At 39.4% G+C, this 14,590-nt stretch overlaps 2 protein-coding genes across 2 annotated transcripts; one reads left to right on the forward strand and one right to left on the reverse strand.

Moving 5' to 3' along the window:
- Positions 1 to 7,496: 7,496 nt before the first annotated feature.
- Positions 7,497 to 11,178, forward strand: LOC140938326 (DBH-like monooxygenase protein 1). Its single transcript, XM_073387818.1, has 3 exons — positions 7,497 to 7,784; positions 8,653 to 8,805; positions 10,879 to 11,178. Exons 1-3 carry the CDS (start codon positions 7,497 to 7,499, stop codon positions 11,176 to 11,178), a joined length of 741 nt encoding a protein of 246 aa, XP_073243919.1.
- Positions 11,179 to 13,464: 2,286 nt separating this feature from the next.
- On the reverse strand, positions 13,465 to 14,115 carry LOC140938327 (uncharacterized). The gene has a single exon (XM_073387819.1). The coding sequence runs from the start codon at positions 14,113 to 14,115 to the stop codon at positions 13,465 to 13,467; it is 651 nt and encodes a 216-aa protein (XP_073243920.1).
- Positions 14,116 to 14,590: the final 475 nt, after the last annotated feature.

Raw genomic sequence — 14,590 nt, forward strand, 5'->3', positions numbered from 1 at the left:
TCATTAGTCGAATTTCAAACAACATCGCTTGTTAGGAGAAAAAAGGAACGATGCCTGGATTTATGAGGATAAGAAAATGATAAGGAATTCAAAAATCGCTTAAAACAGTGGATTTATATCTGCCGAAGCTTGTGGATTGCAGGACGACGTGATTCTACTTTGTTTGGCGTCGTCGACGACACCACGACAACGAAATTTACTGGTCGCGCTTTCGCAGTACTCTGTAACTCACTTCCGGCCGTCGTCGTGGTTGTTAAGTTCCCTATTATCGAATATCATTATTTTAGGGTGATAGGAAGTTTTCTCTGAGCTGGTCTAAAAAATGACAAAATTTGTTTTTTTTAATATTGAAGGTTAGTTTATTTGCCGTTAACCAATCGAACAACGTGCAGAGTTCTTGATTTACGGTCGACTCAAGGGACTTGAGATTTTTGTCAGCATATACGGCATTCGTTTCGTCAGCAAATAAAAAAAATTAAATTTGTCAGAGGATTCTTGAATGTCGTTGACGTAGATTAGGAAGAGTAATGGGCCTAGGACGGAGCCTTGCGGCACACAGCAAGTAGTATTTTTTTCTTCTAGATATAAAGGAATCAATTTGCGTCGTTTGAGTTTCACCTTCCAAGTAAGAGGAGAACCACTTATCATGTACAGTATTTCTCATTATTTTCTTAACTGATTTAGTTTTTGTGGTAGTTCCTGTTAATTTGTTTTCTTGAACTTCAATGGCAGATCTGATCTAATTGCTTTGCTACTCTCTAACCATCATGAATCAGAAACAGATAAGTTCAATATTCAACCCATCAAAACGTTCTTGTGGCAAGATGAAATGTCTTTGGGCAAATACATGCTAGCTACAGCTTGCCTGTATGGCAAGCTGTGAAAGTGACTTTCTTTGCACCCTGTGAAGAAATTTGAGTGGAAATGGTCTTAAAAAGCGGTGTAAATCATATATATGAATCAGCAGCTACTCTGCACCAGAAATATCATACTCCTGAATGAATAATTACACAATAATCAAATCCATCTTACCTCCTCCTAGCACTTTCTTTATGTACAAATGGACGACAGAGGACTTCTGGGACCACCCCCCAAGCCGTTTAAGGTGGTCCACATGGTGATCCTCGAACCCGCCACCGTTTTCTATTGCCGTGGTAATAATAAACCTGGTAGCAAATCCCTGAAAATGACCAGAGTTCATTATCAATAATTACCCGCAACAGCTTGGATGATAGGACTGGCCTTTCACATGAACAACTCTAAATTACATCATTAATCCCTACCGATCTGTAAGGCCTGTGTGAGAGGTCTTCTGCATTAAATCCTGCAGCTTGGATAGAAGTCTTCACTAGACGGCCAAGTTGGCTGTTATTCAGTGGCTTTGTCTGCAAGTGAATACTTTAATTCAGTACGTTTGCAGTGTTCTCCCTGAATTATAGCTAGGCAGATTAAGGGTTATTTATGGCTGCCAAGAGAAAAAATATGCTACAGAGGTGGACTTTCCTGGGGGGAGGGGGACAACGGAGTGAGGGACATGGCCACGACATCGCTGTGAAATTTAGAAGCTAAGTTCTCTGAAACGTCATTCCTTCATTTTAATTCCTTTTTGTATGCAAATCAGCCCATGTTATCTAAAAAACAGTTGATTCCATAAATTTACTCTGTCTTCAATGCACTATTTCCAAAATGCATGGCCCATAAAAAGAAAGCTGTGTATACTTTAGTACACGTCGATAAATTCATTCATTTCCTTGATCGGATGGGATCATGCACAACTCGTGTATTTTTTAAAACAATTCATTTTATTTTAGTAAACCTTCAAGCGGTTTCAGGCGGTAAGAAGTGTTCAGTGTTCCAGACAGTAAATTTTACCGGTTACCAAGAAGAGAACACTGCTTTTGTATGCTATAGGATTATATTATTGGAACTGGGCTGTAATTTAAAAATTAAAACAATCCCATAAGCTCTATTGTTGAGAAATGTGCAATTCGTCATATGTGTATTTCCAAATAGTAAAAAAGAAGAAAAAAAGGTACATAAACAGTATAGTTGCATGACTTTCTCAAAACTTTCTCAAAAAAAGAAGTATTCATGGTGAAGTTGCCCTTAAAAGCAGAACCTTTCCCCTAACAGGTATTACAGAACTGTACATGTCACTAACCGTTAACGTTTTAGTGGAGCAGTCGGCCTCACAAAACAGTGGCCACTGCTTAGCCTCCTCTTTAAAAGTGAACTCTTTTTTCCTCCAGGCATCCACTGGGTTGATGTTAAAGACACCCCTCCTTGCCAGAAGCAAGAACCCAAGTTTTACAGGACAGTAAGGATTGCCTTCATGTAATGGGGTGAAAGTAAATTCTCGCCTGTGGGATTTTGCAAAAATAGGTAAGGGAAGCATTTTATATTTCCATTAAATCAATATTAATTTTATGTAGTCTCTTACTGATGCTGTTCTTTTCAAGGTAAGCTGAAACCCATAATAAGTAAAGATTTAGGGACTTGTTGTTAGTGGGCCAGGTCTCATGTGCAGGTCACATTCCACACGTAAAGTGTAAAGGTCACTTTTCTAAAACACCTCACAAAGATTCCCCTTGATCTTGAAGAACCTTTTGTTACGAGATTAGGACTTAAGGAGACACTAGGAGACACATGGCCCCTGGGGTTTGCTGAAGTAGACACAATATTGGTCCATTCTCAATCAGTCTTTAACATATGAAATTGAATAATTGATTTGATGACATAATCATGTTATGCCCCTGAGGCATTAAGCTGAGTTATACTTCCTCTGGATAGAAATTGTATTGGTCATGGTCAGTGCAGCCCACCCCCTCAAACTTTGCCCTAGGAGTGTGCATATCCTAGGTACAGGCATATGTGCTCTATTGGCAGCATCATTTTTGTCATGCGACAGGATAATCTTCATAACGATGCCAAATTGTTCATCTGTCCTGTCAAAAAAATGGGTTAATGGAAACAAAATTAACATAGAATCCTGAGTTTTCCATGTTTCAACATAGACACAAATTGTTATAAAATTCCTTAACTTTTTTGGATGTCAAAATTGTCAAAACGTTTGGTAGATTTTGCCTTTGGTGTAATAAATGTGTGGTAAATCCTGCTCATCAAAATGTTTTGGGGGCAAACTGAAATGTCTTTAGGGCAAATACATGCTACTTACAGCTTTCCTACAAGGCAAGCTGTGAAAGTGACTTTCTTTGCATCCTGTTAAGTAATTTGAGAGGAAATGGCCTTAAAAAGCAGTGTAAATTATAAATATGAATCGAAAGCTACTCTGCATCAGAAATATCATGATGAAATAGTTGCAGTCAGTAACCCTTCATGAATAATTTCGCAATAATCAAATCCATGTTACCTGAAATGTACATTCCCAACTTTGATCTCTTCAGTATCTGGGTAGTCACCCAGTTTAAGGTTGTTTCATGCAGTGGCAATTTCTTTTGCCACAAGTGGCGCAACAATAGAGCTTGCCCTTGCTCCGCAAAATGCGGACATGCTAAGTAAGAAAGAAACTATAAAAGAGGCACATATAAGCTTCAGCTCTTTTGACCACATAACAAGAAAAGTGGTGAGATGTGATTTGGTGATTATTATTTTGTACTATTTGGTATTGTCTCCTCTCCTTTTATTGCAGTTGCATCTCATTGTGTTAAATTTTATGTTTTCTCTTAGGTTACTCAATTCACCACCTAAAGACCTCACAATAAAGGTGGGAAAAAATATTAAATAAGTTCCTTCAATAAGTCAGCAGCCTCGCTTTAGTACACAGTGTGTTCTTACGGTGTCTAAATTTATTCTGTGACCTTTGAAATGGAACCTATGCGACTATTAATATGAAGGAATCCATAACTCAAGATTTGACCAGGATATCAACACTATTTCATGTACCGAGCATTTCAGTATAGTTATAGTTAATTGTCTACTCACGTTGGAGATCACTTTGGGTCTTTATGCCAATGCAATCCAAAATATGTTCCATGTCCTGTTGGAACATGGGAACTTTTGGAAGGATGGCTTGATTTCCAACTTCCTTCCCCACAAATTTCACAAGGGTTGCTCCTAGCTCTGGGGACTGTTTTGCAGGGCTGGGGTGATTATTTGAGGTTTGCTGCAACAAAAAAAAGAGTGTCCTGTCATGTCCCTTTATGTACTTGTAATTTTTGTACCATGCCAACCCATTACTTTTTTATCACTAATATCTCTTTGTTCCTTAATGTAGTCTGTCTGTCCACCTCTCAGTCCTTGAAAAAGAGGCCTACTCGACTTTTTCCAAAATGAATGGAGGCAAGACCATTTGTCGTAAAGAGAAGATTACAAATGTCCCGCAAGTTTGCAGTTGCGTCTAATACAATGTATTTTTTACACTTCTTGTTGATTGATAAGAATTATTAATACCACTACTTTTATTATTGAGATGAACACTTACCCACATGCAAAGTCCTCGGTAGATGTTGTTTATAATCCTTGAGAACGTAAATCCAGCTCTGCAGAGGCACACAGACAATGCCTTTGTGTCCATTTCCTTCAAAGGAAATTGTAGCTCTGTCCCCGGATGTTGAAGTCGAAACCACTGTAAATACAGCCTTCGTGCATCTATAATGCTTTTGAGCTGAAAATGAAAGAGAGAAATACCGATCTTAACGGCATATTTTCAATAAAAAATTAGTGAGAACCCCCAACTGGGTTTTCGTTTGAGTCCCGTTTGAAGAAAATTGCGGGTATAGATTATGTGCCCATATTAATGATCATACATCTTCTCTGCCCTCTGGTAATCGTTGGCGCCAGATGTAGAGCTCAGGTGGGCGGCAAAGTTCACCGAAAGGTTACCCTCCGCAATGTGCAGTGCGTTGAAGATATCACCTGCTGGTGCCACTTCTGTTGGAACATGAACATGCTCAGACTTGTCCGTTTAAAATGCGGAAGTACATAAATTATATGAGGGGATAAAAAAGTTAATGTAAAAATAATGGGTTATTTGAACAGAAATAAAAATTACATAATACAAGTAATAACCACTCATTTTTGCCGTACCTCTTCCACCTTCGGCCATGGCTTGGCGTAACTAGGATGACAGTTCGTCCGTGTCTTTTGAGTGCCTTTAAGTAGTAAATTTTTAGCGTCCAGCGCATTTTTCCCGCCATTTTCTGGCGTGCAGGTGATTTCCCTGAGGGTTCGAGTTGTCGGGAGTCGACTGTGGATGAAAGCGGCGGGAAACCGTACCGTACCGGCCGTGGAAATTAAGAAAGTTAGAAAGGGCACGAGGTAGGCGGAGAAGGCGTGATAATTGGTACGGAAAAGGGGTTGACCCAACGGTTTTCATGCCAGCAACACCATGGTCCCAGCACAAAAAAAGCTGTTCGTGAGAGAGATTAAGGGGAAGGATTTAAGAAGAAGGTCTTTGAACAGTCACATTCGAAAAGTAAATAAAGAATACGCCAGTAAAGAGGTCAAACCCTTTTGAATAAAATACGAAATAACGGATAGGAATCTTGCCGCAGAACGGGTGTTTCAGGATTGTAGAAAAATATGATACGGCATACTGATCCTTACGGCAAGGCGATGAACAAGTAAACAAAAGAATAAAACAAAAAATGTATATTTAAACAAATTGTATATGTTTTAGGATTGCAGGAGTAAATATTAATATTGAATTTATATTATGGAGGAGAAACATCACGAGACGCCTATACACTCGCGGGAGAGAACATCTTAATGCTCTGGTCCCATACAGTTGTTTAAGTGTAAATGTCTGAGAAAGTGTTCCAGGGACCAAAAGTTGTAGTCAACCGATTTGGCTGAAACTTGGCACAGAAATTGGGTGTGATGAGATATTTCAAAAGCCACTTTGGCTCACTTTTAGTTTTGGAGTTTCAGGGGGGGTCATGTTTTGCCCTTTAAGCACCAAAAATCCAGCTTTCCATGGGCCATTTTGAAAGTGCCATAAAACCCCACTGTTAAATTGTGCTACCAAATGACTTTGACCATGAACTTTACTATAACAGAGCTTTCAGTTCATGCATGTAACTTTGTCCTGAAGGTATTGGACAGAGAAGAGCCTGGGACTAGAGTTTGGGCAAAATTGATGTTAAAATTACAACCCAAAATTGCTATTTTTCAAAATTTCAGTTTATTCACCTGCCTTCTTGCATAACTTCCATACCTATACCACTGTTTACTTTAGTCACCCAATTATCAAAATCAGTTGAGAAAAATTTGGCTTGTCATGGTTTATTGAATTTTTGAGCATAATTTATGTGATAAACAAACCAAATTGTTGTCTAGAAGCCCTTATTCCGTATTTGGTAAGTGAAAATGAATTTTAAAGCCAAATAAGTTTAGTTGTTTAAAAATAAACTGACTCTTACCTATAACAGAGATCAAAAACAGGCCTCTGATTAGCACAATAAGCACATGATTTAGCAAAACAAAGGTGATTTTTTTTTCTTTGAAAACCTAGTAACCATCATAGAACACAAATGATAGATATAACGATCTTTATACAAGATGCTTAAATTTTCTTTGATTTATATTCAGTTTCACGTCATGATTTCTACGCATTACTCTAAGCATGGATAGTCTCCATATTTTGCTAGGCCCATTTTTTACATTTTTACTAGATAAAGTTAGCTTAACAAAAACGTTCGTTAACATATAATTTTCGTCTGACCTTTTAGTAGCCTGAATAGCTGCTGTAAAAACCAATCAGCAAAGGAGCATGACCATACATATTTTGATTATACGAACTTCAGTGACAGTGTCCAGGTGACCTCTGATTTTCCGAGTCCTTTAGAGCTGAAAAAATGAAATCATTCATCTACAGTTAGGAAAGCTTTTGTTGCTTTTTTAAAGAAAATAACCCAAACAAAGCCTTGCATTGAGATGATGCAATTGTTATTATTTCTAGAAAGAGATCTGTTTCAGGATAATTTTATGATGGCACACTTTATTCTCTTTTTCGGGTTTTTTAATATAGTGCATAGTACTTCTTATATGTTTAGCCTAAATGCCTTTTTGCTTTCCTTTGTCTTATGGCTTCGCTTATTTGCTTTGCTGACCGCGCAGGGATGGCGAATGAGACTGGTGTGTATTCGGAGAGTTTTGTTTCATTATTTTTGTACCTTTTTTGCTATTTAATTTTTTGTTGCTTAACTTTTTTGGCCCCCTTCATTTACCCACACCCACGAAATTTACCCACGACCCACAACATTTAGCTTCACTCGGAGCTATTAGACTCATCATGGGGAATATTTCTATATTTGGCCACTACAGCCCAGTACAAGCCTATTTTATAGGCGTCTAGTTCTTTCTGTTTCTTCCTGGGATGAGTGAGTCACCTCTTGTCTGTTATGCCTATGGGCGCAGTTAATAATGCGTGGTTACCAAGCTAATTTCCTCGGAGAGCCGGCTAAAGACTGAAGCTAATATAGAAATATAAGCTACAACGTGACTACCATTGTTTTCAACAATCAATGATACCAGGAATGGGCTCATTTATCATTTTTCTATTGCTTTTCGTGTCTTCTGTAAATGGAATTGAATACTCCCACACTGAATTGGTGGATGGTGAAGCTTATAAAGCACACTGGAGGTTCAATAATGAAACAGCAACATTTTATTTCAAAGTTGAAGTAAACGCCACTGGGTGGCTTGGATTTGGAGTGTCAAAGCTTTTGTTTCCACCGTTTGAGGGACTTGAGTGGAATAGGAACTCAATGGATCATTATGATGTTATTGTCGGGGGAGTGGACAGTGGAACAGAGTATTATAAGGCTAGTATTGTAGACAGAGCTGTAGTGGAGTTTTGTCAACTACTTTAATCCGTTTAAATTTGATATTAGACTTATCTAGTAGCTTATTCATAATTTATGTGATTGTGTACTTCCCGGAACCAAGTTTAAATTATCTTCTCACTGAAATGTCGGAAAATTACATGAGCCAAACTTTCCCCTTCATATGTGTATACGGTCACGTACTATTTTATAACAATTTCATATTGAAAATTTTCTAAAATTATACATATAAGCAAGGGAAAACTAACGCAAAAGAAGTCGAACGTTTCGACGCATGAACGAGGTGCGGGATTGCGGAAAATTAGTTCAGTGCTTATAGGAAGGATATCACAATATCACAAATGACCTATTTTGTCATTCAAATGAGCATGAGCGGTCTTCCTGCAGTACCACACGTCAGTAGGTTTGCTGTGGCCACTACTCAGAACTCCATTAACTCCAGAAAAAATCTCGAAAAACTGCACTTTTCCTTGTAGAAATGTCCTTCAGACCAGGGGAGAGCGGTCATCCAGACCCTGAGATAAGGGGGCGGGGGGGGGGGGGGGCGGTCTCCCAAAAAAATTTTTCGACCCTTCGAGCCTCAGTTTGGTCTAAAAATAAGGGGGGCGGGGCCACCAGGTCCTTCCCCTAGATCCGCCACTGCTAATAATTATGAAGCAAAATGGATTCTTTTATCACTTTGGTAGGTCCCATTTTGAATCCTATTTGTGGTTGTAAGTATAGTTTGAAGGTTAGTTGTTAATGTAGCTGTGTACGCAGTGTTACGGTAGGAATAGGAACTTGAATTACAAAAGTGGAAATGTTTTGTTTAGTTTTTAACATGACTTTGCAAATTGTTATCTCCTAGGATTACATGACAGACGGACACGTACACCCTACGCCAGATGCAAAACAGGAGCCTGACTGGAATGTAACAAACCTTACTGAAACTGGTGGCTGGACGGTGATGGAATTTGAGAGGAAGCAGAGTACTAGTGATATTGACGACCATGTTATTGGGGTAGGTACAATTCCCTCTGAAAAAATCTTCACTCGCAAACAATGTTTTGTTGGTATGGGTGAATGTTTTGAATCAACAGGCGTTGTTAGCGCAAAATTAAACCTTTCTTTGCTCTCTAATATTTTACCATAATATTAGTGCCATATCATTTACAGTAATAGTTTGCTCCGTACTGAGTAATAAATCTCTAAATACACCAGAAGTGAATCTTTGCAGCACCTAAATCGCAGTAGCTTTAGATTAAATATAAGAAAATTCTGTCCAACAGTTATAGGATGGTATTATTGGAATGATATTCCTTTATCGATACGTGAAAAGACAACTAAAAAATTGTTTAAAAGAGCACTGTATTACTATTATCTTGCTCAGTATTAATCATCGCCACACCGACCCTCGAATGTTATATATTTTTGTGTGTACTTTTCTTTTTCCTCTCTCATATATCTGTCTGACTTCGTTAAAACTTGGCCACTAGGTTTTCGCCTGGCGCGGGGCGCGGCCTGGCTCCAGGCCAATCCGGTGTCCAAAAAAGTAGGGGGGTTGTCGTCTTGGTCGGTACAGCTGGATAGCCCAGGGACTGCCCTAACAGTTGGTGCAGTTGGTGGGTGGATCAGGCCTGGGGGTCAAAACTAGTGGGGTAGGAAGGGGGCTGTTTTGACACAAGCCCTTCAGCAAGCAGCAGTGTTTAGTAGCGGCTTTGACTGTCAAGTGCCTTGTTCTTAATTTGCCCTAGCTAGCTGAATCAGTCCTCTGCTGAGAATGATTATCATGATAATTGCAGAGCTCAGTGGAAGGCGCAAACAGTCACCCATTGTCCTGGGTGGGGAGGGTCAAAGTCTTGGTACCAAGGACACACTTAGCATAGGACCTGTAGACACTCACTGAAGCTATGTTTACATGAATTCAATCAGATATATTCCATAGTTTATATTCTTCTCTTTTTTCTCTTTTATCCCAAATAAAACTGCAAATTAATCAAAGGGCATGTAATTTGGCCACTTGCACTGAGAGGTCACGTGACCAATGCTTTCTTTAAACAATGACTTGGAATCTTGCTGGTGCCAAAAATAGTTAAAGCATATAAAAATTATCTTACACCCGAAATTTGAGAGGAAACGCATTTAAGGGAAATATTTTATGGCACTTTGATTTTTCAGCAAAGTAGTATGATTTCTACTGGCCGCCATGTTGGAGGGCATACTCTTGCCCTCCAACATGGCGGCCAAAACTACTTTTTGCTTATATTTTGTTAAACGTTTGATAGTTACGCTCAGATGTGCTGAAAACGTTACCACATCATCTTTTCAACACTTTCCTTGAAGTTTAAGTGCAAAAACTCTGTTCAGAAAGAGGTAATTCATAGTTTTAGAAAGCATACTTTGGTCGCGTGACCAGCTACGAACTTACTCATTTTAAGAAAATGGTGCGGGTTTGAAAAACTAAATTACTGTTATTTTGTTTAAGATATGACCCACTAATCGTTTTTCGAAGGCAAAATCATAAAACTGTTATTTTCATAAAAATGATGTCACGTGACCTCTTAGTGCAAATGGCTTATTAGTATCACTATATCTTGCCCTTCTGCATTTATTATTGCAATTCGATATTTAAATCTTAAGAATAATAGCTTCAAATCAATAATGTACTATAATATAAATGGCTTGTTAAACAAAATAAATGGAGAAAACAAGTAAAATACAAAAATACAAACCTCTAAAAAGAGGCTTTATCTTTCAGCTCCAACGACAGAACTCACTTTCACATTGATACTCTTAGTTATTGAAATGTAGGTTAGTTTTTATTGTACATTTGATATTGAAATTAATTTCTAAATAAATTGTTAGAAGCTTTAGTCTTTATAAAAGGGCTGCGAGAACGTTCTCTGGTCTCTCACAACCATTACTCATGTGTTCCGAGTTCAAAACTGAACGCTTATAAAACAGATTCCTGGTCATTCCTTTTGTCTATCTTTTGGTGTTTGTGCTTCTCACAGAGACAATCTGCTCTTAAACAACGAGGCTTAAATGAAAAACCTGTAGGTGTGCGCTTAAGCAGTGTTTGTTATGTCTACAGCCTGGACGTCGATGGATCGTGTGGTCTTATCATAACTCATCGGATGTCACTGGAAGATTTCTAGGTTGGGAGAAGCATACAGCCTATGGACATTATGTAATTGACTTTCTACCAAGACCTGTCATTACTGAAGGGCCCACTTTAACAGAAAAACCTGTGGTTATAAAAACTGAATCGCCCACTTTCGTGGAAACACCTGTGGTTATTAAAACTGAAGCGCCCACTTCAGGAGCTTTGGCTTGCCTTATTGTTTGTAACTTTGATTTTATCACCTTTTTTTATGTGTTTTGGCTGTTTTAACGTAGCGTATGACTAAATGGGTTACTGTAACTGTTTAAAAGCAATATTAAAAAGCGAAAGAAGTAAATTAACTATTAATTTTTCTGCTTCATTTAATTTACAGTAACTCATTTGTGCACAAAATTGACTGGCAAACGTGTTGTCGGAGAAAACTGAACCGACAAATTTTGATCGAACGAACAGTTAAAGTAAATTAGTTTGTGGCAGTTTGAGAGGTTGCACTTTAGGTCGCATAGTTTTAGTGAGTGTTGTTTATTTTTGCTATTTGAGCCCCAAACGTTCAACTGACAAAGCAAAAGTCTTTCAGGTTATGTTCACATTAACTTTGAACAGCAACGGTCCGGGGCGGCACAAGTGAGGGTTTGTTGCACCAGTTTCTAGTTCACACTACTAATATTTTCTTCCATTTCAGTGGGTTCCAAGGCTCGCTCCTACTTATTTACTTCCGCGACGGGCCGAATAGGTGTGCACACTGCTTTAAATCATGGGGCAAAACCTGTTCGATATGTGACGCAGCGCTTTCGAGATTGGAGCGGCGCAGCTTCGCTTCGTTCCAGAAATCGTGCCGCCATAACCGTTCTTACGTGTGAACAGAAGCCCTATCTGGTATAATTTTCGTGGCGGCTCAAAAGCTATCTAGTAGAGTGTGGACATAGCCTTACTCATTGTCAAAGTCACTTTCCAGGGGCTATAAATTATTCCAAAATAAACAAATTCAGATGGAAATAGAAAAAAATATGCCAATGTCTTTTCAAGTTTTTCCGAAAGCAGCTGCAGGTTTGTCCATCCTTGTCGCCTTTTTGTTTTCTGTATGCCGTAAACTGCCGCTTTTAAGCTCCCCCTTTAATAGATCGTTTGCACTGTCACGCAACGAAAAAATACATTGGAAACCGTCCAGTGGAAGAAGCCAAGAAAATGAAATGTTATAAAAGACTAATATATAAACCATTTGTCCAAGTCTCAGGTCTTTGTGGCCCACAGTTTCTGAGTTATTTGCCGAAACGTTTCACGCACCTTTCTAGAGCTTTGTATTGATGTACCTTTGTATTGGTGTACCGTTTGGGTGCACCAATATGGCCGCCGGAAGTCAACAAAAACATGTGGAGTTCACTGTTTCTGTAAAAGCTCTTTCTTTTCACTCGAGAACTAGCATACGTGCGCATAAACATATCTTCTAATACTTGAAATGGTTAAACTGCTGAAAAGGAAGAGGAAAGAGACTTTTTTTCAACGAGACAGCATTCCTACTTGGTGTCACTCACTGTGAAGACTCGGAAGTTCAAAGTACTGTATTTTCGAAATGAAACATGCTACGGGAATGGAAACTTGTACAAAGATTTAATTTTTGTTTATCTTCAACCTCGTGTAAATAAGAATTCGTAAGACCTCGCTATTTTGACTTTCCAATATGATGACGTCGCTGTGAAAACAATCTATACCCCTTCCCCCAGTTACTAACCTGCAATCGTCCGTGTCCTTCTTCCCTTCCTATTTATATTCACGACTAAGAGACGGGAATGGGTGTGCAGCTCGAACTATGGAGCCTGTGTGTTTAATGCCGTCCAAATAACATACAAAGTTCAACATCATAACTAAAGAATGGTATACAAATATTCCTAAATAAAGTCACTCAGGCTAAACTATTCACGTGCGCCGCCAAAAACCCAATGGGAAAAAATTGGGAACGTATTCCCCAACCGATGCGGTCGCACAACCTCAGGGGGTTAAAGGTAAAAAATCAATCAATAGATGAATAAAGTAAGATATAAAAATAAAAGTTGATAGTTCGAGAGCTGAGATTAATACATTACAACTGTCAAAACCTTAAATACCTAATAACAATAGAGTCAACTAACGCTATAGCGGCTCACGTGCGATCATACCAATAAACAATTACAGTCCAAGAGGCATAGAGACCGCTAATCGGCACTCTAACGAGTCTGCAACGTAGCCATCCTTAGCGTTTTCCGAACGCCATCTACCGTGGTGCTTAAACATTCTATCGCAGATACCACCATTAGCGGCGGTAGATGCACCGCCACTTCTGAAGTTGTACCAAGAGAAAGACTTAGGATCTAAGCCTACGTCTGCAATCTTCTTCAATAAAACTTCTCTACATCTTGTATAAGACAATTTGGAGCCTGAGCGGGTGGACTGAGAGCCAGACTTGGTTTGAATATTTCCGAACAAATAGTCGTCTCCACCTTGGGAAGACGTCGGTAACGTGAGTTTGGCTTGCGATAAATACTTCTCTAAATTACCCCAGGGGCAAAGATCCGTGCCAGACTAGACAATGGGGACAATAGCGCCCTCGCGATATTGATCGGTTTTACTGCTTTCAAAAAAAAGTTCAAAATAAGTGTCATGCAGCGCTAAATCTTTAAGTTTCAGATTAGCCAATTCATCAAATCTTAAGAACCCCGCAAAGGCCAGTAACGCCATGGCCATGAATCTTGTGTCCACCAAAGATCTATCGAGATTCTGAAACAACTTTTGTAAAATTTCGGGTGTAATAGGGAGCTTTTTGGAAGTAAGGTGTAATAGCCTTCTCTTAGCGGACTCCACGACCTTCTGGGGAAGTGTATGATTGGTAGGAGAGTCGAAACCAGCAATATCATGAGCCCAGCGAATGCTATAGAAGGCGTTCTGGACCGACGCAGGAGAACTAGAAGCCTTGAGAACACTGAGGAGGTATAAAGAAACATAAGCCGGAGTAGCAGGCAGCACTGCGACCTCGGGAAATCTGTTGGCCCAAGCACGCCATCGCTTAAAACCGTTGAGGTAGGTGAGAGTAGTGGAATCTGCCCTGGAACCAAGGACTATCTCCGGTAGCTTCTCTGCTAAGCAGCGTAGGGAGGGAGCTTTGACATCGTTAAGCTCAGCCCACATAGGGCTAGCGAAAACATCTGAAAATACAGGAGAAATAGGAGACCACATGGATTCAATATAAGGACTTAAAAAAGGAAAAAGATGCACGAGAAAAAAAGGAGCGGAAAAAGGAAACACGCGTAATATGTCGTGAAAAAACATACCACTATCACACAGGTACATGAGATAACAAGAGAGTGGCCACCGAGGCGCACGCGACCATATATATGGGGGGACCTGGAAGGATTCAAAACCGACCGAGGTCACGCAAAAATGTAACGGTACGACTCGTCGGGATCAGTGACGGTACAAACAAGGTCACCGAGACCCGCATAAATGCCACCGAGGCAAAAGAAAAAACAGAACAAATCACTCGAAAGTGATAAACCACACTTTAATATAGCCTAAACAAGGTAACTACACGTAACTGCGGAAAAGAACTAAGCCTAGAAGCACAGATCTAACAAGCCGACAAACGGACGGCTAATACATGAGACTTAAATTTAGGGCCATCAAAAAAAAGACCGGCTGTAGAGCCCGGAAC

This window comes from Porites lutea, chromosome 5, assembly GCF_958299795.1.
Source record: "Porites lutea chromosome 5, jaPorLute2.1, whole genome shotgun sequence".
NCBI lineage: Eukaryota > Metazoa > Cnidaria > Anthozoa > Scleractinia > Poritidae > Porites > Porites lutea.

Excerpts from the sequence above, each read along its gene's own strand:
- LOC140938327 (XM_073387819.1), bottom strand. The coding sequence starts at position 14,115 with ATGTGGTCTCCTATTTCTCCTGTATTTTCAGATGTTTTCGCTAGCCCT.
- LOC140938326 (XM_073387818.1), top strand. The coding sequence starts at position 7,497 with ATGGGCTCATTTATCATTTTTCTATTGCTTTTCGTGTCTTCTGTAAAT. Across the intron at positions 7,785-8,652 it reads GTGGAACAGAGTATTATAAG|GATTACATGACAGACGGACA; the intron begins GCTAGTATTGTA and ends GTTATCTCCTAG. Across the intron at positions 8,806-10,878 it reads TTGACGACCATGTTATTGGG|CCTGGACGTCGATGGATCGT; the intron begins GTAGGTACAATT and ends TTATGTCTACAG.